Genomic DNA, 25,422 nt, shown 5'->3' on the forward strand with positions numbered 1-25,422 from the left:
AGGAAAATATATTTGACTTGGGCTCCATTCAGACATCCGGACTATGGGTCCGGATCTGTTCCGCAATTATGCGGAAAGCGTGCGGACTCATTCATTTTCCATGGGGATGGGAAAAAATAGAACATGTCCTATTCTTGTCCGCAGCTGCGGACAAGAATAGGCATTTTTATTGGGGTTCTGGTCCGGTGTTTTGCCGATCCGCAAAACACTGCGGACATGTGAATGGACCCTTATCCTCAGCATAGGTCATCAGTATCAGACCTGCGGGGCACGACACCTGGGACACCTGTGGATCAGCTGTTAGACGTAAAAGATAAAATAAAAAATTGGAGTGGATGTGTGGAAAGGGGGAATGGGACAGGGAAAGGAAAATAGGAGGGGTGAAGCGCCAGAATATAGCCATTGAATCCCTGCAATATAACAATATTTAGTTATAGTTCCCCACCAACACACTTCCTGTTCCGGCCCTGGAGGTCATGTGACCAGGAAGTTACTGCCCACAATGAGATGCCACATGGAACCAACCAAACGAATGATATGCATCCTCCCTATTTAACCGTGAGTCTTTCCAGTGTTATATTATGCTTATATTTATGCTCTTGATAAAGGGGACTTAGTTGTAATCCCCGAAACGCGTCAAGCTTTTTATTGGAATAAAACAAGCATCCTTGGTTTGAAGCCCTCAAGTTTTCTTTCATCACGAGGACGGGGTGTGTATCCATCTTACAGGCGACCTCGGCGAGGGAGGTAAGGAGGACAGGTGTCTTGAGTTTATCCTGTTCATCCTCCTCCCTGGTGAAGTAAGTCCCTTGACTTAACTTATTTCTAATTTTAATTATTATTTTATTATGGTTATGGCATGTTTCTATATAGCTCCAATATAACATTAATAGACCCGCCATTCGAGCTGTTGTAGATAATTTGTATATTGCTATATATACATACATTTCTATACTGCCATCCTTGTAATACCGGTCATGTGTAACTGGCGCCCCACTATACTGTTATGTGATCAGCTGTTAGGAGAGGCCTTGAGTGCCGCAGGCTCTTCCTAGGCTAGTGACATCACTGTATATCGGTTACATGCCAATAAGGCTAAGCTGCAGTACCAGGCACAGCCACTATATGATGTAGGGCAACATCCTTGGAAAGCTGCCGAGAACCTGCATCGCTCACCAGAGCTCCGGTGAGTACAGCTGCTCCCTGAAACAGCTGGTAAGCGTGGGTGCTGGGCCTTGGACCTCTGCTGATGTGATAATGATTACATATCCTGAGGATAAGTCATCATTATCTTTAACAGGATAACCCCTTTAAAGCTGCATCTGAAATTTTTTAAAGAAAGACAGTGGGACCCTGATAAAATGAACAGACCACTTCTATCATAATGATACTCTAGACATTTATGTTCTATTAGTAGACTACAAACCTGTTTATTTGAACAGTCATATCTACCTTTAGGCTGCTCTTCACAGCCCTTTGTATTTTTGGTTTGACAGTGGTGATTATTAGCCATTCACCTTTAACAGGAGGCAGATCACTCAGGGTGATAGAGATGTGTCATTGTCACCTGGTGCATACCTGGATTATTGCTACGCAATGACCCAGGCACATTCTATTTTTTTAAATCTATTTTCTTATGCACAGTACCAGAAGAAACATTGGCTTCAGGTATCATCATATCCGATGAGAAACCATGTGAGCAACTCATTTTCAAAAAGCTATATAATAGAAAGCTGACACTGCTGGGCTCATAGACACTCTCACTTCAGTCCACTTCAGCTCTGGTAACTGCCTTTTTCTGCTACCACTAACGATGGTGCTCAACAGTAGTTCAAGTCTCACATGTAATCCAAACAGAAGAAAAGCAGTGGCAATCACCAATGTGCAAATAAACCTCTTTATTGTGGCATGGTCATAGGATGTGGAGGATCCAGCCCATGGTCGTTTCACATGCTCCCACACTTTGTGACCATACCACAATAAAGAAGTTTATTTTTACACTCGTGAGTGCCATAACTTTTCTTCTGTTTGGATGTCCTTTTCGAAAAGTTGTGAAATGCCTAACATCAAGATATGGTAAAGAAAAAATTTACTGAATTTTAAAAAGGATTTTTTGTCTGATATTACCTGCACTTGAAATGATTTGGCCCAGTAAAGTCATCCTGAAGTCAAGAAAGATTCTGCCCTGAGAGGCAGAATTGCATACAAGTTAAGCATATTACAAGGGGTTAAATGTGGGTTAAGAGAGAGTTCTAAGTGTCCACGGTGTGACTTATCTGGGGCTGATCACTTACATAAGCTTTGGTCTTGCCCAGAACTAAAAGAATACTGGACTGTGATTAACAACTTTGTTACTCATAAATTGAGACTCTCAATTCCATTTATGGTTGAATGTTGGATATTGAGTGATTTTTCTAAGGTAAATTGCCATAAATATAAAAAGATTCTTTTGAATAAAATACTCTTCTTGGCGAGATTTTTGAAAGCTCGAGCCTGGTTCTCACGAAATGCTCCAAATCTGAACACATGGATAAACTTGGTTAATAGGGTTAAAAACTATGAAAATATTCTATATAAGCAAAGAAACAGATAAAATGGATTAAGATATGGGAGGTTTTAAACTTCCTCGCCCCCACTTCTATGTTTCAACTCTCCATGACTCTTCTTATTTTCTCCCTTAGGGCTCTATCGCACAAGCGGATCCCGTGCGGGTAATCCACTGCGTGAAAGAGAGCCAAGCCCCGTTCTGGACAGCAGAGACACGGAGCATTCTTCTCCAGGCTGTCCCTGGATATTAAAGGCATCGTCCCCAGGGGGAGGGTGCCTGAGCTTTAGGTTTCTTAGTTTGTCCCCAGGGAAGGCGTGCTCTTCTGAGCATCTGCTTGTGTACCATACCCGTCTGTGTTACTGACTCAGATTCTCTGCTACATGTCTTGACCTTTGCCTGTCTCTCGTATTGATCCATTTCCGCCTGCCCTGACCTTGGACTAGTCTCTCTGTTATGCACAAATTCCACCTACTCCTGGGATGGCTCACCTCCGGCACTCCAGCTGTGGTGAAACTACAACTCCTAAGATGTACACCTGCTTGGCTGTTCTCTGAACTCCATAGAAATGAATGGAGCATGCTGGGAGTCGTAGTTTCACCACAGCTGGAGTGCCTGAGGTTAGCCATCACTGACCTACTCTGTTTCTTAACTATGAATATTGTCCGACGACTCGTTGCTTTGGTCTGGTGTCTCTGATCCCTGTGGGTCAGCTGCCAACTACATCGGGACTATCCCAAGAGGTATCAGCCTCATAGCCACCCTGCAGTGAAGACTGTATATTAGGGTGTTTCATTTTTCCAAAGATGATTTTCAGATGACTTTGCTTACACCCCGAGTCTCAGTGATGTAAAAGATTTATATACCAAATTTCAAGAAGATTGGATAATATTTAGGGGTTGCACACATTGATCACTTTTATTACTACTCTCACTCCTGTATCTAGGAGGTTGGTCTAAAAACTACTTCAGTTTCAGGATCCCAGGGGCTCTGCATCAAGCAAGGTGGATGGCAAAGGCAATATATGCACTTAAAATTGTCCTTCACTAAACAGTTGAATATTCCTAAAAGTAATTAACACACAAGTGTGCAACCGCTAAATATTATCCAATCTTCTTGAAATTTGGCATATATATCTTATACATCACTGAGACTCGGGGCATAAGCAAAGTCTTACAAAATGAAACACCCTACTGTATATACTTGTATTGGAGCTAAAGCATGAAAACCAGGGGACTGCCAGTATAACACCCTTGGGGATAGCCCAAAGCCAAAACTGGTTAGTTGGTACAGTGGGCCCGTACCCACTGTCTGTTCTCGAATGTTATTTTTTTGTTTAGTTTTTTAATTCACTAACCTTCATTTACTGCACGTGCCAAAAGGAAGGTTGCCAGGAGGAAGTACAAAAGATTTCCAGTAAACATATTAAACATAGTAAACATATTAAAGAGCACCTATTAATGGGATCAACCCATTAAACCAGGCATTCTGCCTGGTTGACCCTACTGATTAAAGTGGTAGTGAACAAAGTGAAAATATCACATATTTTAAGCACAAATTCATAATGTGCACAAAGTAAATTAATTTTTATGACAGTTTGCATGGTTAAAATGTGCCAAAGTTATAAAGATGCTTGTGCCTTGGAACTGGTAAATGTGTTCATAAACTAAGATTTATATATTTGCGGTGCAGATAATGTTTAAGCTGTGTCCAGAATTGTCTTGTGTCATAACTGAAGGACCACGCAACGCCAATTTTGTTATGGGTCGGGTTCCACCAGTTCCCCACGCGCCGCATTGACTTATAAAGGGGTCTGTCCAGTTCTGTCATTTTGACAAGAAGAATATTTAATACAAATATCTACAAAGCCTTTTTACTATGAACATGTGAATTTCACTATTTACAACTGAAATTTTAAACAATTTTTTTGTAATTATATTAGCTGTTTTTTAAATCGACCATCATCATTTAGAGATTATTTGCGAGCACCCTATATAAGGATAGATTGAAAGACCGTTCATCTGTAAGCATGTTTTGACCCATATTGGAGTCTGTTAGAAGCATGAATGTTCAATTTTAGAGTCTTATCTACTATTCTTGAACAAATACAATTGTTTCCAGTGTTGCTGTCTTTTTAGTAAAGATTTACTCTGTTCGGTCCAGAAAATAAGAAGCATCTGTACAACGAGGACTTGTTTCTCTGCCAAAAAAGAAATTTCTATTCTTATTGGAGAGTGAGCTCACTGTAAAGGAAACCTATCCAGACTATGGCTTCCTTACTATTGTGCTGTCCTTTCATACCCAATGTGTCTTCCTAATTATCAGAATATTCTATTAAGCCATCGCACAGAAGGCAACAAGAGAAAAAAGGAATGTAATCCATTTTTACAGCTGTAGCAATACACCAAAACACCCCTGTCACTCCTGTATGGCTCCTTCACCCTCCATTGTCTTCTCATGAATACAAGAAAATGCTGGTTGCCATGGAAACCTTTTGCTTTTATGGTACTTATGGTGAATAGGCTACACTTCACGCCTGCCTCTCTCAGCTTCACAGAAACCTACTTCTTGCCAAGCCTTGCCCATCTGCTCAAATGCTGCGGTGCACATAGGGAAAAAGATGAAATGAGTACAATGTAGTATGATGACTGAATAGAGGTATGAATGCTTCCACCACAGGTTTGGCGTCATGTAACTTTTCCTTACCATACGAAACCATCATCAATCCATTTTTCAGCTAGAAGTACATCTTTTTCCGGAGATTTTCTATACCTTTTATAGTACAACATTTTGTAATGTTTCGAAGGCTCAAGTGTATTCAGTGATCTTAGTGTCCATCATACAAGATCAGTCATTTGAAACCTAATCTAGAAATCTATATTTCATGGAGGTATTTTTTTTTTTTTTTATGATAAACCACATTCTGTAATGTTTTGTAGCCTGTTGAACAATGGACATACAAGTCATAAAAATGCAATTTCGGAGTAATATCCATTGCTCCTAAGAATCTGCCTGTACTAGTAAAAGACTATGATGGTTGTCTGCTTAAAAGTACCTCACTAAATTTATATGTTCAATTCTGTCATCCCAGATTGTCATTTTTATTATTTTTCAAGACCACACCTATCTTCTAGCGCTGTACTTGTAACCTACATAGACAATAGGAGGTCTTTAATAATACCTTTTTCCAGAAGGCATTGCATCATTTTCGTTGTCTTCAATTTCTGCCAGTTGTCCAGAGCAATCACTACTCTATTAATGCCCTTTTCTGCTCGCCCAGTAATTTTGCTGTTCATCTCTAACAAAGCTATTTTGTCAGAGCACCAATCTAATTTATGTGACAGTATGCATCATTTTGTCTGTCTCGTGAACATCCTCCGTATCCTCATCTTAAGCATTTGTAGCAAATCCACAGGATGTGCCTTCAATGCCTGGATCTTTCCCCTGCTGTGCAAGGATCAGGGACAAGTGGCCTCCTCTCACAAAAACTTAGGGAGACACATCTGCATCGGCCTCTGTCTAGGTTACTGCTGAAGCCTGAAAGTCTCATTTTCGCCCCTGGTGCCTCTGTAGGTGGCTATCCTGTAAGATAGTCACCTATAGGTGGCACTAGAAACAGTTTAATTCCTTTTGGAAGAGAGACATTTTCCCGTGAAGACTTTCCATAAGGCGGCATACATAGTTGAAGGAGTATTCCCTATAAGTCAGTCTCCAGGTGAAAACCCATAAGTCATTTCAGAACTTGCACCATTGATTCAATAAAACATAATTTTTATGATGATTCTGATTACTAGATAAGTTTTTGTTGCACTAATAGAAGATATGTATCAGTAAATTTAACCTTTGTGAATTATGCCTTTTTACAATAAAGAGGTTTTCCCACAAAAAAAAACACTTATCCCTTATACACAGTATAGTGGATAAGTGATCGTGGGGCGGAAAACAGGGGTCCCGGATTCTTCTATGTGCATGAAATAGTGCATAGAAGTGAATGCAGCGGTGATCACACATGCACGCCACTGTTCCATTCACATAGGGGACGCCTGGACCAGCATTTTTGTGATCAGTGAAGGTCCAAACGTTTGGACCCTAAGCAATTAGATGCTTATTGTCCGACCTATGGGATAAGTGTTGTTGTCTTGGGAAAATGCCTTTTAAATTTTGTTACATTGTACTCAGAGTGGAAACGTTAATTTGTCTTGAATTCTTTTGCTTCTTTCTTTTTAGGTTCTATGCAAGAGATTCAGGACTTTTAAAGTTTAAAATCCAGGCTGGCCTTCTTGGGCGACCTATCAACCACAACGTGCGCAGGCTTGTGGCTTTCACGTTTCATCCATTTGAACCATTTGCAATTTCTGTGCAGAGGACTAATGCAGAATATGTGGTGAACTTTCACATGAGACACATCTGTACGTAGAAGGAATTCAGAGATGTAACCTGTTGCCTTAATCCCGTCCACTTTTAAATTTTTTTATACTAGAACCCAATTCAGAATGTTATCCTCAAAAGCTTACAGTGCAAATTATGAATAAAATACAGGTGCGGTGAAAATACACCACACTAATATGTTCAACGTTGGTGCAAAGTTTTCAACTTTTTACTTTGTGTTTTGCAATCCACCACAATTAGGATGATATCTACCTCTAAGATTACGTGACGTTATAATCTGACACTTATGGTACCAGAAATGGGAAAAGCTTTGATCCTGTGTTATCTTCCAATGTGTGGCTAATTGAAATATGTATTTTTATATTCAGTCATTCTTTTACTTGTAGGGGTGTTCTGGGAATATGGCCAGTCCTTAGGATAGGCCGTCAATGCATGGGTGTTGGGTTTCCCGGGGTGTAGACAGCAGAATGAAAGGGCTGCGTTGTGCTCCTTCAGTGTCTACCCAGTCACTAAACAGTGTCTGTCCATTTGGCAGTGCCTGGTACTACAGCTCAGCTCCATTCATGGGGATAAGGCATAGCTGCTCTACCTGGCTGAGTGCCGTTTCTAGTTTAGCACATTCTACACTTGAAGTGCATTTGTCACTTGAGGAATACACTATATACACATTAGGAAGGGGAAACCCGCTCAAAATAATCTTAAATGTGATATCTACTATAAAGTCTAGTATGATTACTATTGATGAAAGGGCTCCCTACAGCACTCCAAACCCTGCTGGAACTGCTCAGAGATTTGTTACTGACAATCTGACAACATTTTAAGTAAATGGCAGTTTGCTTAGAATGTTGTCAGATAATCACTAAAAGTATTTTAACTATTTACAGTATATGCAATGCTAATGGGGTTTTGAGTATTCTATAGAGCACTTTCATCCAGCAGTGGTAGACTAATCATAGTTTACAGACTTTACCTATGAGTTTCTCATGTGTCCATCACATTTAAATGGGTTTTCCAAGATTTTACAACTGATGACCTATCATCAGTATCTGATTGTGGGGGCCTGACACCTGGGACCTCCACGATCAGCTGTTTGAGAAGGCACTAGCGCTTCTGTGAGTGCCGCGGTCTTCTTCATGCTTACCAAGCACAGCGCTGTACATTTTATAGCGGCTGAGTGTGGTATCACAGCTCAGCCCCGTTCACTTCTAAGGGGCTTAGCTGCGCCTAAACTATGTGAGCCGTGAACATGTCATCACTCGGCATAGGGAGAGCAGCTCGAAGGCCACTGCGCTACTGCAAGCGCTGTGCCTTCTTAAACAGCTGATTGGCGGGGGGTCCCAGGTGTTGAACCCCCACCGATCAGATACTGATGACCTATCCAGAGGATGGGTCTTCAGTATTAACATCTCAGAAAACCCCTTTAAGATTATTTTGACTGGATGTCTCCTTTCTCATTTTTGTGTTTTCTTTTTGTGTATTTCTTTTCTGTCCGGAAACCTGTGGTGTTCTGGGATCAGACTTAACCAATTTGACCTTGTTACATTTATCTAAACTATAAGATGCTCATTTTGAATTGATTTCCCATTTCATGAATTTATGGTAAGCAATAGGTGCCATTTGTGCCTACAATACAGCTATCCAGACTGCATATCTACCCACTGTTTCCTCCTTCTCTCTGTTACCATCTGGTACGGTGGCATTGTGGTGAGGAATTCCTTGCCTTGTCAATAAAGCAGGATGGGTTGATTGGGAAATCTAGGTAGAAGAGCCGCAAATTTCTTACACTGCACCTCCTTCTTGACTGTTTAAAATGTGGTAATTTTCAGACCATCAACGATCGTACTTTTATCTCCTATTATGTGGATAGTTTATAAATGATGTTTTATAGGAAGCCCCTTAAAGAGGTTGCACAGGACATTAATAGCGATGGCAAGTCCTTAGGAGAGGCCATCAATATCAGATTAATGAGAGTCTGACAACCAGCACCCCTATGATCAGCTGTTTTCTTGTAGCATTGTGTAGTGGATGTAGATGATAGCTGCAGCAGTGTTCCCATTCTCTTCAATGCAGCTGCCAGGTAACAGCTGATTGGTGTGGGCTGCCAGGCCCCTGCTGATCTGATAGTGATGGCTTATCCTGAAGGTAGTCCATCAGTATCAAAATATTAACATTCCATGTATAGTATTTTTCATGTATGAAAATGTGTAGTTAGTATTGCAATAATTTGGATGTTAAATAAGATATAAAGCCATCTGTGCCATATTTGGCTTTAAGCTACAAAACACCTATATTTTATACTTTTCACGTGTGAGACTTTTATATATCTATATTGGTCCTATACTCTTTAGACAAAGGATCATGGATTAAATTCACAACAATTGATCAAAAACGTATTTGTTTTACTTTTTAAAGAATTTGGATATGCTGTTTGATAACCAGGTCTAGTTTATGACCGCGTCTGTCTCCTCTATAGTCCCCTTTAAAGTAGCAGGCATTTTTTTGCTTGCATTTTCCCCTAATCAGACTATGATGGGCACTGAAACCAGTTCAGTCCTCTTCTATAGAAATATGCAGTTTCCTCTAGATGTTTATATATTTTAAGTGTGGCATTAGTGGAACACCACAGACAATACTGATAAACTGTGTTTATTCCTAGGTCAGGACCTCAGGGGTGGTACATCGTACAAAGATTCCAAAAACACTCCTCGTTTCATGTGTTCCTTCTTAGGCCTTCTTCTATTCACAACAGTGTATCAGTTTTGTTCAGAGTGTTAGGTTAAAATCGGATGTCCAAATTGAACTCCTGAACATCCATTTATCCTCTTGGTATGCGCCATAACTTACTGAATGGGAGGATCTTCAGTGTCTTGTGGATGGTGATCTATGCTTTACATAATATTATTTTACCAGTCCTGGAATGCTTGTTTTAGGGGGCATTCACACAGCCTATTTCTGTTTTTTGTGTTTCTCGCTTTTCTCAGGCCCCATTGTAACAATGCCTGTTCTTGTCGGCAAAATGGAAAAGAATAGGACATGTATCTTTGCAGATATACAGATGCCGTGCTGTCAGTATTTTTTGCGGCAATATTGAAATTAATAGGTCCGCATCCCAGCCGCAAAAAATGTGTTTCGGATATTGACCAAAAATACACTTGTGAAAATGGGGTCTTAGTATATAATCATATTCCTGATGAAATAATAGTTTAGCAATAATCTGTGCAGGCCCTCTAATATTCTTCCTAGAAATATATGAATAAATTGACCACTAGGGGTTACCAGTCCCCTTGTCAAAGCGAAGTGTCACTACAGTTTTTCGGGACACCTCACCCTCAATGTCGTGTCCATATTTCCATGCCAAAAACCACTGGTGTATGCATGTGTGAATGAGTCACTGTGCTATCCATAAAAGATACAGAAAGCACATGGATGAAAGCCTTAGGAGGAATAACAAAGGATTGGCACAACACAGAGTTGTAAGAAAAGATGTTCCAGAATTATTTAATAAGAAATACAATTTATGCTAAAAGACATGTCAAGAAAGGTAACCCCTTTCCATTTAACATCGGGGCACTTATTTGGTTAGTGGTTAGCGAAGATTAAAAACATATGTTTCCCAGTGGTAAAAGATTATAGATTGAGTAATGTCTTCAAAGCAACTGGATAAAAAGCATAGGCAGCAGACAATCAGAATTATCCTCAGGTTCTTTTTATTTTCCTACTATGCAGACACTTTGGAGTACCTATACTGTACAGAATGCCAACTGCATGGACCGAAGACTCAAGAAGATTATAGTCACTCTGCTGTTTAGCTGCTAATATGTAAGATTTTTTTATTTTTTGCTAGGATTGGAACAATTTTCCATGTAAAAATGAATTCAAAACCAATGTGGCACAATTCATGCTTTCCCTTCTCCGCAATTATGGGTCTACAGATCTGTCTGATAGATATTCCAGCCATTCATTGTCATATGCTGGCTGCAGAATTATCTGTACTTCCATGGCTTTAGTGGTATGGAGGTGCTTTGTATTACATTTGGAACTCAATATGATAAGTGTTTTAGGCTGGCTATACTCTTTGCTGATTCCAAGGACCTTTCCAAAGATGGCACAATAGTAATTCAATTATGATCCCTCTAACGCGCTTTTGTATTTTTCCCTTTACAGTACTATTGAAAGCCTTCAAAATGAAGTAAAACTCAGACAAAACCTGTAAAGCATAATGTGGGAAAACCTTGTACCCTTTTGTGTTGAAGAGTGCTGTAAAACCAAATATCTTTAAATGACAAATATATTTAGTACTAAGGAGAAATCCATTTTCTGTAAAGACTCTCCTCTAAAGATCCTCACTTTATGTCAGACCTTTCAACCTCGAGGTTTAACGGGGACTCTGTCTCTATTCAACAAGCCTTTGTCTTCTGAAGGTGAAATCTCTGTGTGGGCGTGATAAAGCTAAACACATATATTTTATTTAAAAGAGGCATTTTCATGTAAGCCTATAAAGATAATGTTTTCTAGCTTGATCATTTTGTCTTTATGCATTTTATGCTTTTCTGTTTTTAAGGCTATTTTCTCTGCTAGGGAGGAGGCAAAATGTTTAAGATTGTAGAATTTCAAATGCCAAAGGTGGTACTTTTAATGTATTCAGATGACTATATTTTACAAGGTAATGATGAATTATACCTATGTACAGCTTTTTGTATTCGTGTGTACAGATGGTAAAATATTTATGTTTTAATTTAAATAAAGGATTTTTTTTTTTTTTTTTTTTACATATTGGAGGCTGATGATCTGATTCTCATTGTCGAATAAACAATATGTTTTATCAATTCCTTTTTTGAATGAAAGAAACTGATACAATTTTATCCAAATTGCTGTAAAGGAAAAGGGGAGTTACCCGTAGCAACCAATCACATTGCTTCTTTAACTCCTTAGAATCACACCACAGCAGCACGTACCCCTTGGAGTAGATACTATGAGGCTGCTCCTAGGTCCTACTACTTCTAATCAGCCGAGCATTCCCCTGCACAGGCTTGTCAGTACAATCTCAATGCCAGCATCTTCCACAGCATCTGCCCAGTGATAACTGACACAATAGTCTGTTTCTGGGCATGTGATCACTACGATAGCCAATCGCTATAAAATGTATTTCAAAAGAAATGTCTGGTGCTGCCCAGTGTCGTCGTCCTTCACTCTCCTGTCAGCCAGCTGAGAGAGGAGACTGATGGATACAGGCAACTAATGTGAATAAAACAAAGTAAAAAGTCATTATAAACAAATACATTATATCCATAAAGTGTGTATATATATAACTTTGGCTCATCGGACCAATACTTTCTAATACTGTACAGAGCTCCTGCTCCATACAGTATTAGAACGAAGTTTTATGCAAATCAATTCGGTTAATCCCTAGTGAAGAGCGTAACTTTTATTTCTTTGTCAACGCGTTTCAAGGGCTCAGAGCCCTCTTCCTCAGGACCGTTACCAGTTGGGGCATGCATAGGAGTATATCTTTGTATTTTGTAAAAATCCCTTTAAGGCCTGTTTACACAGTGCAATGATCTTTCATGCAAGCATATAAATTATCATTTGTTGGCAGCACATTCCTTCATGTATTCACGATGTTCTTCCGACACTAAAGTAACTCTGTAAGAAGGGAGAAATTAACAATCTGTGATAACTGTAATGTAAATGAACGCAAAAACCACTGATGGACTTGTTATAAAAGGACCTTAGGTCAGTCTCAGCAAAGCTAATTCACTCTGCAAAAAACACTGCATGTGGGAGGGTGATTTCTCGTTCTGACCTCCGTTCCTTAAATCTACTGAATGGTTCTGACATAATGCTGTCAGTGCAATTCAGTAGATCCAAGGTCTGGCAGGGACATAGTATTATAAATCCTTATAACGCTGTGCAATTTTCATCATGAAAATTCAGTAACTGGTTACTGTGGTGTGACAAAAAAATGCCTCGCTTCCTCAGAATCTCCTCCTTGCTCCCCGACGTCAGAAAGCTAGAGCGCCATAATCTTGCGATGTGCGAGCTAGCGCATGTGCAGTGTCGTTATAGTGTTCCTTCCCTGCGCTAACTCGCGCATTGCGAGATTATGGCGCTCTAGCTTTCTGACATCGGTGTAACAAGGAGGAAATTCTAAGGATACAGGGCGGTGCTGGGCTCCTTCACGCTGGACTCCTCTCAGGGACAGGACTCATCTCAGGTTAATTTGCATATGTATCAAATTGGTTTTACACAATAAAAGCACACAGAGCTATGGGGACTGGATATTGCGGATATGCTAATGGACATCTAGCAACCCATGTCCTCAGCTCTATACACAAAATCCCTGTGACAGGTTCCCTTTAACCACCTCCCGTCACACTAACGCCGAAAGGCGTCATTGCTGCGGCGCTCCCAGGTCACACTAACGCCGATTGGCGTCATCTCGCGTGAGCCGAGATTTCCTGTGAACGCGCGCACACAGGATAACAGCGTCTAATATACCTGCTACCTGGTCCTCTAGTGGTCCCTTTTGCTTGGATCGACCACCAGAGGACACAGGCAGCTCAGTAATAAGTAGCACCAAACACCACCACACTACACCCCCCCCCCCTGTCACTTATTAACCCCTGATCACCCCATATAGACTCCCTGATCACCCCCCTGTCATTGATCACCCCCCTGTAAGGCTCCATTCAGACGTCCGTATGTTTTTTACGGATCCACGGATACATGGATCGGATCCGCAAAATACATACTGACATCTGAATGGAGCCTTATAGGGGGGTGATCACCCCATATAGACTCCCTGATCACCCCCCTGTCATTGATCACCCCCCCCCCCTGTAAGGCTCCATTCAGACATCCGTATGTTTTTTACGGATACATGGATCGGATCCGCAAAACACATACGGACGTCTGAATGGAACGACTCCCTGATCACCCCCCTGTCATTGATCTCCCCCCTGTAAGGCTCCATTCAGACATTTTTTTGGCCCAAGTTAGCGGGAATTTTTTTATTTTTTTTTTCTTGTGTCAAAAAATAAAATCTCACATGAACTCACCATACCCCTCACAGAATCCAAATGCGTAAATTTTTTTAGACATTTATATTCCAGACTTCTTCTCACGCTTTAGGGCCCCTAAAATGCCAGGGCAGTATAAATACCCCACATGTGACCCCATTTCGGAAAGAAGACACCCCAAGGTATTCCGTGAGGGGCATATTGAGTCCATGAAAGATTGAAATTTTTGTCCCAAGTTAGCGGAAAGGGAGACTTTGTAAGAAAAAAAAATTAAAAAATCAATTTCCACTTGTGCCAAAAAAAAAATATTTCGATGAACTTGCCATGCCCCTCATTGAATACCTTGGGGTGTCTTCTTTCCAAAATGGGGTCACATGTGGGGTATTTATACTGCCCTGGCATTTTAGGGGCCCTAAAGCGTGAGAAGAAGTCTGGGATCCAAATGTCTAAAAATGCCCTCATAAAAGGAATGTGGGCCCCTTTGCTCATCTAGGCTGCAAAAAAGTGTCACACATATGGTATCGCCGTACTCAGGAGAAGTTGGGCAATGTGTTTTGGGGTGTCATTTTACATATACCCATGCTGGGTGAGAGAAATATCTTGGCAAAAGACAACTTTTCCCATTTTTTTTTTATACAAAGTTGGCATTTGACCGAGATATTTATCTCACCCAGCATGGGTATATGTAAAATGACACCCCTAAACACATTGCCCAACTTCTCCTGAGTACGGCAATACCAGATGTGTGACACTTTTTTGCAGCCTAGGTGGGCAAAGGGGCCCACATTCCAAAGAGCACCTTTCGGATTTCACCCGCCATTTTTTACAGATTTTGATTTCAAACTACTTCTCACGCATTTGGGCCCCTAAAATGCCAGGGCAGTATAACTACCCCACAAGTGACCCCATTTTGGAAAGAAGACACCCCCAGGTATTTCATGATGGGCATAGTGAGTTCATGGAAGTTTTTATTTTTTGTCACAAGTTAGTGGAATATGAGACTTTGTAAGAAAAAAAAAAATCATCATTTTCCGCTAACTTGTGACAAAAAATAAAAAAATTTAGGAACTCGCCATGCCACTCACGGAATACCTTGGGGTGTCTTCTTTCCAAAATGGGGTTATTTCGATTAATAACAACAAAAGTAAAAATGTCAGCAGCAATGAAATACCACCAAATGAAAGCTCTATTAGTGAGAAGAAAAGGAGGTAAAATTCATTTGGGTGGTAAGTTGCATGACCGAGCAATAAACCGCTAAAGTTGTGGAGTGCCGATTTGTAAAAAAGGGCCTGGTCACTAGGGGTGTATAAACCTGTGGTCCTTAAGTGGTTAAAGCCACAGGTAAACACCGCAGCATAAATAGACATGTTGCAATTTGTAAAACCGCAGAGCAAGTCAGATTGCCAAGTTTTTTTTCTACAGTACCCAAAATTTCCTAAATCTCATCCACTATGTTCATACACTAAATGCAGGTTTTCCACAGGAAATTCCACTGGGGAGAATCTGTAGCATTTACGGCACGTGTGGCCATACCCTAAATCTAGGGACCTCCCAGCAATTACAATGATGTCATGTCCCAACGTAGTGTGAGCCTGGCCTAACAATATGTGAAACTGCATACAGAATTTATAATGTATATGAAAAATAAGTTAACCACATTTTTACATGTGATAATTCAGTTGGTCATGGTCTAGTGGCAAATGAAGGCAGAATTGAAGGTTTCAATAAGCAATTGAGCAATAAATATACATAAGCCTGATAATGATTTTGTGCATTTGGAAAGCAGATGGTCCCTGTATTGTAGTGTGGGTATAAAGTATAGCTGTTTATCATTGTGAGCCTAAGGGGAAGCATCTTGAGGCTGGCACACAGTATACTTGGCAGTCAGCGCCAGATTCTCTGCTTCCTTGTAGCTTCCAATAATCAAGGACTGGGTTGGGAGGATTATATGTACCTGCTGACCTTAGTTACTGTACATTGAGGTACAGAATGTCCCTCCTCCCTCTAGACTGACTTGATATTTTAGCCTTTGCTAATCACTGTAACTATGACAACCAGATTGGCTGCAATGCTAAGAATAGCTATTAATAAGGAAATAAATTAGTTTGGTCTGTCCTTCACTGGATTTGCAGGCAAAAAATATTGTGTAAAACAAACAGGAAAAATAAATATTTTCAAAGGCATTAATAAAAATAATATTTCCATGAGTATTAATGCATATGATTGCTTTAGAGCTGCAAATTAATTCACACAGTTTATACTACTAAGTTTTCTTTTGTGTGAGTTTTATAAACTGACAAAAAATGAAGCAAAATGAAAATCTGCTAAGAAATTAGAACATCCTTTGATTTTTGGGCTGGGTGCTTAGCCTGGGGGTCCAACTCGTGTTCACAGCACGGCCAAAGACTTTTCCTATATGCAGTTTTACTGCAGATCGGCACAGTTTACAAATTGATTTTTAATGGCCATATGGCTTGGAGCAAACAGTTTTACCCATAAAACCAAATGGCCACATCAATCAGTTGAAAACCTTTCTAATGTGTAGTAAAACCCCAAGTCAGTGCAGTTTTCAGATACATAATGGCTGCTATGTGGTAATCCAGCATAAGATCCCTCCTTTCTTTTGATTTTAAGATTGTTATACACTTGCTTTGCTTTAAAGCATGCCTGAGTTCTCAAAAAAGTTTGCATACTGGCTGTGCTTCTTTGTACAATGATAACTGTGAAGGAACAGGTCTTTTTCAGTCTTCTCTAATGTCTTTTTGAGCCTAATTATTGCTCTCTTCAGCTGCACAGCTAGATGCATTTCTCTCATAAGCTGGAGGCATCTTACTTCCGTGGATCTGCCAGCTCTGTACTGCTGTGACGCTTTCCCTTACTTCCCACTATCTTTGTTTTCAGCTCCGAAGCTCACAGAACAGATATGGAGGGACAAATCACACTCATAGACACACAGGATGCTCCTGTGATCTTCAGAATCAGCTCTTTTATCAGGCTTACAATTTCAACTAGCTTTGACATTCCCCTTATTTCCTGTGAGCAATCATCTCTGTTACTAGGGATGGATCTTGACTGACAACAGGCAGTGGACTGGAAATTAGATAGAAGTGAGACCTCTAGTGGCCATGACTTTACAGCTCTTTTTTCAGGTGGATGCAGGCAGATTTTTTATGAATTGATTTAGAAATTTGCTAGTCACTCCATTCTGTAGTAGTTTTCCCATGACGAATGTAAAGAATGAAAACCGGAAATCATATAGTAAATGACGATCTCTTTTTAACAACAGTAGAACCAGCCCTGTATCTCACATGGATCCAGAGATATCTTCTTTCATTGCTCTGCTAGAATTCTATCAATGAATAGAGCATTTTAGATGAAGTACAGATGTAGCAGGGTTAACACACAAATTGAGTTAATAACTCAAATTTCTTAACTCATCGCGTTATCTTGAAACAAAAGCCATTGAAAAGCAATTGAAGGTGTTTGGTTAATGCATTTAGTTTAGATAACATGTCTCATAAAGCATGTGTGTTAACTATACTACTCCGATCAGAGCCCTTTCAGTGAAATTGCGGGACTCTGATCGGTTACCATGACAGCCTTCACCCTGCTGAAGGTTCCCAGGCTTGTCATGGTAAACTGCCTGCAAAGCCTTACACAAGGCATGGCACAGCAGGCAGAGCATCAAAATCCCATAGAGATCTATTATAGTCTATGAGACAAGCAATCAGAAGATTGCACGTTCTAGCCCGCTAAGGGAGCTAGAAATTAATGTGTAGGAGGTAAAAAAAAGTTGTTAAAAAAAATACATAAATAGTTGAAATCGCCTTCTTTTCCTAAATTTACATATAAAAGTAAACAACAAAAAATAAACATAACAGTAATACTGTGCCTAAAATATTAACATATAAAATATTGTAGGAAATGTAGGTTGTTTTTCAATTTCACCACACAAATAATTTGTTTCCCATTTTCCAATACAAAACATGATAAATAAAATGGTGCCATTAGAAAATATAACTTATTTTGCAAAAAAATAAGCCATAATATGGCTACATGAACAGAAAATTAAAAGATTATGGCGATTAGAATGTGGGGTGAAAAAAAATGAAAATGCAAAACAGAAAAGGGGTTTTCTCACTATTCGCAGGGTGGTTGTAACCCCTGGAAAAGAGCAGTGTATAAGGTGATGTAAAAAATTAATCAGGCCAGCAAGGGAGGCAATATTGACAATCACAATACAATAGTTAGTGCCTTGTATTAACTTTGTCTACATGATAAATGCCAGTTACTGAAGTGAGACAACCCCTTTAAGGGGTTAAACTATACTCAAACCTTTGTTGTTGTTTTTTTAAACTGCTAAAAATACCCTAATACTCTGCATAATACATTGGTGCAGGATACCCTGCACCCATGTGTTATGCCAGGCTTGGGCAGAGCGAGGACAGGCAGGAGCAGTGGTGTGCTCCTTCCACTACAGATTCTATATGCTCTGCAATGAAAAGCACCATTGACAGGTTTGAGTTTCAGAAGTCTGTTTTGGTAAAAACTGTAGTGAAGTGAGGAACCGCACTCAATCAAAAATGTCTCTGGTGCCAATCAAGGGCTGTTAAACCACCATCCAAGTAATGAAGTATTGAGGCACTCAGATTAAGGTTTTGCAATTAAAGAATAGCTTTATTTTACATAATCGGCATCATCCATTTGCCCAGTGGTACATATCAATAACAGAATATTTCTGACCGGACGTTTCGGTCACGGTGGACCTTCATCAGCGGTCACATTATCTGTGAAGCGGGTAAAGGCATTCCTAGGGTGCTGGATGCGCATACAGCGCCCTAGGAATGCCTTTACCCGCTTCACAGATAATGTGACCGCTGATGAAGGTCCTCCGTGACCGAAACATCCGGTCAGAAATATTCTGTTATTGATATGTACCACTGGGAAAATGGATGATGCAGATTATGTAAAATAAAGCGGTTCTTTAATTGCAAAACCTTAATCTGAGTGCCTAAATACTTCATTACTTGTTTTGGTAGAAAAACAAAATCAATAAAAAAATATTACAAAAAATAATATTTCGGTATTTGTAGCAGTTAAAAAATAATAATTTTACGTTTAGGTATACTTTAAAGCTGTCAAGCCTCCTAAACCACCTCCTGTTCTCACAAAGGCTAGGATATTATTCTGTAAGGGAACATAGTGGTTTAAAATACGTTCCAGACACAGACATATTTAGAGGTGCCAAAAAAAGGAAAAAACAAACCAGCTACCTGGTGAAGCAAGTAGCTCTGCCTGATTTCAATTCAGGTCACTTACTGTTAATACACCCTACAATCGTTTTGTCTTTCCTGCTACACTCACTTATCCTCCTTCCTAGTTAGAGTAAATGAGGAGGTGATAAGCGAGGCACGTATACTGGAGACGGCCTTTTGGAAACCAGTTGCTTGGTTCTTTGAAATTAATGGATTGATTTGTCAGCGGTGACCCAGTTAAGCTCTTAATAGCACCTTCAGCAATGATTACAGGGAAGGTGAGATTGGCCTAAATTGCACTGAATGCTCCTTTGCTAGTCATGAAATAGGGCACCGAATGGTTTGCTTTGATGCTGTTAACTTAAAATGAGAGAAAGACACTAGCAGATCCATGTTTTGGAAAGTTGCCAAGTATGACCACAAGAGTTGTTCTGCTAATTTCAAAAAATGCGTAAAAAGGATCCTGAATACATAAAAACACCCTGTACATAAGCTCAAATACATACTCATTTCTCGTTAAAGCAATTTAACCCCTTAATAACCTAAAAAAAAAAGTCTTGGTCTATCAGATATATTTTGTTTAAATAAAGTTTTGTTAAACATTTTTGAATAATTCTAGATGATTTTTATTTACTTTTCCATATTACTATCTACAGTATATAAAAATAAAAATTAAGAGGACCTTTCACCACTCCTTCATGCTTTAAATAGCTTCATGCATTCCCTGTGTAATAACAATTCTGGAGCATTTATTCTTATGACTCCATGTTCTGCCATTCTTTTATTATTTCTACTAAAAGTTATGAATCAATTGTTAGCAGTCGGCAGTAAGGGTACAGAGGCGTTGTAACCAGTTGGTGGGGTGTCTCTGCACAGTCTCACTCTATCCAATCAGTGCTGCCATTTCCAGACTGTGCAGGTACACCCCCCCCCCTCCAACTGGTTACCACCCATCTTTACTCTTACTGCCGACTGCTAACAATTCATTCATAACTTTTAGTAGAAATAATAAAGGAATGGCACACTATAGAGACATAAGAATAGATGTTCCAGAACTGTTAACTGTTATTACACAGGGAATGCATGAAGCTATTAAACCAGACATGTCAGGAGTGGTGACAGGTCCTCTTTAACCCCTTATGGACCGGGCTCATTTTCACCTTAAGGACCAGGCCATTTTTTGCAAATCTGACCAGTGTCACTTTATGTGTGAATAACTTTTAAAACGCTTTTACTTATCCAGGCCACTTTGAGATTGTTTTTTCGTCACATATTGTACTTCATGAAACTGGTAAAATGGAGTAAAAAAAAATCTTTATTTATAAAAAAATACCAAATTTACCAAAAATTTTGAAAAATTTGCAAATTTCCAAGTTTCAATTTCTCTACTTCTATAATACATAGTAATACCTCCAAAAATAGTTATTACTTTACATTCCCCATATGTCTACTTCATGTTTGGATCATTTTAGGATTGCCATTTTATTTTTCGGGATGTTACAAGGCTTAGAAGTTTAGAAGCAAATCTTGAAATTTTTCAGAAATTTTCAAAAACCCACTTTTTAAGGACCAGTACAGGTCTGAAGTCACTTTGTGAGGCTTACATAATAGAAACCACCCAAATGGCCCCATTCTAGAAACTACACCCCTCAAGGTATTAAAAACTGATTTAAAAAATGTCGTTAACCCTTTAGGTGTTCCACAAGAGTTAATGGCAAATGGACATAACATTTCAGAATTTTGATATTTTTTTGGGCAAATTTTCCATTTGAATCCATTTTTTCCAGTAACAAAGCAAGGGTTAACAGCCAAACAAAACTCAATATTTATTGCCCTGATTCTGTAGTTTGCAGAAACACCCCATATGTGGTCGGAAACTACTGTACGGGCACACGGTAGGGCATAGAGGGAAAGGAGCGCCGTGTGGTTTTTGGAAGGCAGATTTTGCTGGACTGGTTTATTTACACCATTTCCAATTTGAAGCTACCCTGATGCAACCCTAGAGTAGAAACTCCATAAATGTGACCCCATTTTGGAAACTACGGGATAAGGTGGCAGTTTTCGGACTATTTTTAGGGTACATATGATTTTTTTGTTGCTCTATATTACATTTTTGTGAGGCAAGGTTACCAAAAATAGAAATTCTGAAATTTCATCTCCATTTGCCATAAACTGTTGAGGAACACCTAAAGGGTTAATAAAGTTTGTAAAATCAGTTTTGAATACCTTGAGGGGTGTAGTTTCTTAGATGGGGTCAATTTTATGGAGTTTCTACTCTAGCGGTGCATCAGGGGTTCTTCAAATGGGACATGGTGCCAAAAAAAGGCCATCAAAATCTGCCTTCCAGAAACCATATAGCGTTCCTTTCCTTCTGCGCCCTGCCGTTTGGTCATACAGCAGTTTACAACCACATATGGGGTGTTTCTGTAAACTGCAGAATTAGGGTAATAAATATTAAGTTTTGTTTGGCTGTTAACACTTGCTTTGTTACTGGAAAAAAAAAACTGATTAAAGGAGAAAACTTGCCAAAAAATAGATGTTTTGGCACTGTTTTTATTTTATTTTTTTGACCGTATTCATCTGAGGGGTTAGGGCATGGGGTATTTTTATAGAGCAGATTCTTACGAACGCGGCGATACCTAATATGTCAACTTTTGTTTTAGGTTTTAAGCTATATTATCCTTTTTTAAACAAAAAAAAAACATTTTAGTAACTCCATAGTCTGTCAGTTTCTTTTTTTTAGTTTTTAGCCGATTATCTTAGGTAGGGGCTCATTTTTTGCGGGATGAGAGGACGGTTTTATTGGCACTATTTTGGGGGGGCATATGATTTTTTGATCGCTTGCTATTACACTTTTTGTGATATAAGATGACCAAAAAATACCTTTTTTTTTGCACCGTTTTTTTTTTTTGACCGGGTTAATCGGAGGGGTTAGGTCATGGGTAGAGTTGAGCGAACCCGAACTGTAAAGTTCGGGTTCGTACCGAACTTTAGGTTTTTCGGCACCCGAACCCGAACATTTACTGTATGTAAAAGTTCGGGTTCGGTGTTCGGCGCTTTCTTGGTGCTTTTTGAAAGGCTGCACAGCAGCCAATCAACAAGCGTCATACTACTTGCCCCAAAAGGCCATCACAGCCATGCCTACTATTGGCATGGCTGTGATTGGCCAACTGCAGCATGTGACCCAGCCTCTATTTAAGCTGGAGTAACGTAGCGCCGCCCATCACTCTGCTCGGATTAGTGTAGGGAGAGGCTGCAGCTGCTGTGAGGGAGAGATCAGGGAGAAATCTTATCAAGAACTGCTTTTTTTACTCAGCGATCTACAGCAAATGTGTTTTGTGGGTGCAGTGTACAATTTTTTTTAAGCCTGCCCTGAGCCAACTACTGCTGAAAACAAACTTTTTTTTACTTCAGTTTGTCAATATCAATAAATAATCGGCAGCCATTTTATGCAACGATAGTGTACCAGCACAGGCTATCTGCAAGTCCAGAAATACATCTTTTTGCTTACTGGGGTGAAAAAACCCTCTAATATACTGCAAAATCTGGGATAAGACGTGCATAATTGACTGTCACATTTAGGCCAGAAATACATCTTTTTGGTTACTGGGGTGAAAAAACCATCTAATATACTGCACATCTGGGATAAGACGTGCATGAGTGACTGTCACATTTAGGCCAGAAATACGGCTTTTTGGTTACTGGGGTGAAAAAACCATCTAATATACTGCACATCTGGGATAAGACGTGCATAAGTGACTGTCACATTTAGGCCAGAAATACATCTTTTTGCTTACTGGGGTGAAAAGACCCTCTAATATACTGCAAAATCTGAGATAAGACGTGCAGAAGTGACTGTCACATTTAGGCCAGAAATACATCTTTCTGGTTACTAGGGTGAACAAACCCTCTAATATACTGCAAAATCTGGGATAAGACGTGCATAAGTGACTGTCACATTTAGGCCAGAAATACATCTTTTTGGTTACTGGGGTGAAAAAACCCTCTAATATACTGCAAAATCTGGGATAAGATGTGCATAAGTGACTGTCAGATTTAGGCCAGAAATACATCTTTCTGGTTACTGGGGTGAAAAAACCCTCTAATATACTGCAAAATCTGGGATAAGACGTGCATAAGTGACTGTCACATTTAGGCCAGAAATACGGCTTTTTGGTTACTGGGGTGAAAAAACTGGACTTTTATCAATGAATTTATGGAAACCTGATGCCATATTCCCATAGATACCTGCAGCTCTGAAACTAAATGAGAGCGGAGACGGAGGGAAAGTAGGACCCAGGAGACTGGAGACGCTCTCCAGGAAGCGGCTACAGAGTCACGTGGGACGCTACGTTTGACTCGGAAACCACGCGGGACGCCGCGCTGCGGTGACAGCATTGACATTATCTACGGGATATCTCCTGTGTGACGTTTCCACATCCCAAATACTTTTTAAAATTTGTTTGCGCATACACTTCCAAATCCTATGCTACTGTACGTGTGACATACTTTCAAGCATATATAACATTTACACAATAAGTAGAAAAAGCTGCAGCGCTCACCTGTGCACATGCGAGGAGGCACGGAATAGCTTGACCTGGACGCGGCCACGTAGAGACTCCAAAAGAAAAAATGGATTCCAGCTCCTCATAAAAGGTAATATTTATTGACTTCGGATTAAAAGCCAGACATCATCAAGGTAGACAGAAAAAATTATTCACAGTGACGCGTTTCGGGCTCCTTAATTACTGCCCTTCATCATGACATACAAAACTGAAATAAAACCAGCTTTAAATAAAAAGTAGGAACTCACACTGATTGGCTCCTTGCCCTGGCTCAACCCATTCACAGAGGTAATCTGGTGGTGTTCAGGGGGAGGGGAACGAGCAGAAACAGCATAATAAAACAATCAAAAAACGTACCAATATTGCAAGACAAAATCATATTATTTATTAAGACCATTTGGTACACGAGTTCCCAAACTGAAAAGCCAAAAGGTTTCTCTGCTCAGTAACTTGAGCCTCCGATCACCTCCCCTAATCAGCAAAGTGACTCTTTCAATTCCCTGAACAGCAAACGCAGATGTATCACCTCTATGTATAGTTGGAAAGTGAAATGTCGCTGCTGAAACATCACGTGACTGGTAATGTGGTATATCTGAAAGATGTTTCCTAATCCTGACCTTCAGCTGATTGGTAGTACAGCCCACGTATTGTAATGAGCAGTCTCTGCAGGTAATGACATAGACAACATATTCTGGATTACAGTTAATATACTGTTGCACTGTATACCCATTGCCATTAGCCGCAGAGACAACATTGTTGCTGACTGTCATATATTTACAGCAGATACATTTAGTACTACCACACCTGTAACTACCCACGGTGGAAAGCCAGGTGGGTTGATTAGCTTCGCGGTCATGAAATAAAAACTAGGGCTAAGGGCTCTTTCACACTTGCGTTCTTGTCTTCCGGCATAGAGTTCCGTCGTCGGGGCTCTATGCCGGAAGAATCCTGATCAGGATTATCCTAATGCATTCTGAATGGAGAGAAATCCGTTCAGGATGCATCAGGATGTCTTCAGTTCCGGAACGGAACGTTTTTTGGCCGGAGAAAATACCGCAGCATGCTGCGCTTTTTGCTCCGGCCAAAAATCCGGAACACTTGCCGCAAGGCCGGATCCGGAATTAATGCCCATTGAAAGGCATTGATCCGGATCCGGCCTTAAGCTAAACGTCGTTTCGGCGCATTGCCGGAGCCGACATTTAGCTTTTTCAGAGTGGTTACCATGGCTGCCGGGACGCTAAAGTCCTGGCAGCCATGGTAAAGTGTAGCGGGGAGCGGGGGGAGCAGCATACTTACCGTCCGTGCGGCTCCCCGGGCGCTCCAGAGTGACGTCAGGGCGCCCCAAGCGCATGGATCATGTGATCACATGGATCACGTCATCCATGCGCATGGGGCGCTCTGACGTCATTCTGGAGCGCCCAGGGAGCCGCACGGACTGTAAGTATACCGCTCCTACTATGGCAACCAGGACTTTAATAGCGTCCTGGGTGCCATAGTAACACTGAACGCATTTGGAAGACGGTTCCGTCTTCAAATGCTTTCAGTACACTTGCGTTTTTCCGGATCCGGAGTGTAATTCCGGCAAGTGGAGTACACGCCGGATCCGGACAACGCAAGTGTGAAAGAGGCCTAAGAATTCTGTCCTACAG

At 40.3% G+C, this 25,422-nt stretch overlaps 1 protein-coding gene across 2 annotated transcripts in view; it reads left to right on the forward strand.

The window, feature by feature from the left end:
- Positions 1–7,118, forward strand: part of DET1 (DET1 partner of COP1 E3 ubiquitin ligase) — a 64,555-nt gene extending 57,437 nt beyond the window's left edge. For both annotated transcript variants that reach the window (XM_040414171.1, XM_040414172.1), the window contains exon 5: positions 6,773–7,118. In XM_040414171.1, the coding sequence (XP_040270105.1) occupies positions 6,773–6,962 (190 nt within the window). In that variant the 3' untranslated portion in view covers positions 6,963–7,118. The remainder of the gene's footprint in view (positions 1–6,772) is intronic.
- The last annotated feature ends 18,304 nt before the right edge of the window (positions 7,119–25,422 follow it).

The sequence above is a fragment of the Bufo bufo genome, chromosome 1, assembly GCF_905171765.1.
Source record: "Bufo bufo chromosome 1, aBufBuf1.1, whole genome shotgun sequence".
NCBI classification, from domain to species: Eukaryota; Metazoa; Chordata; class Amphibia; order Anura; family Bufonidae; genus Bufo; species Bufo bufo.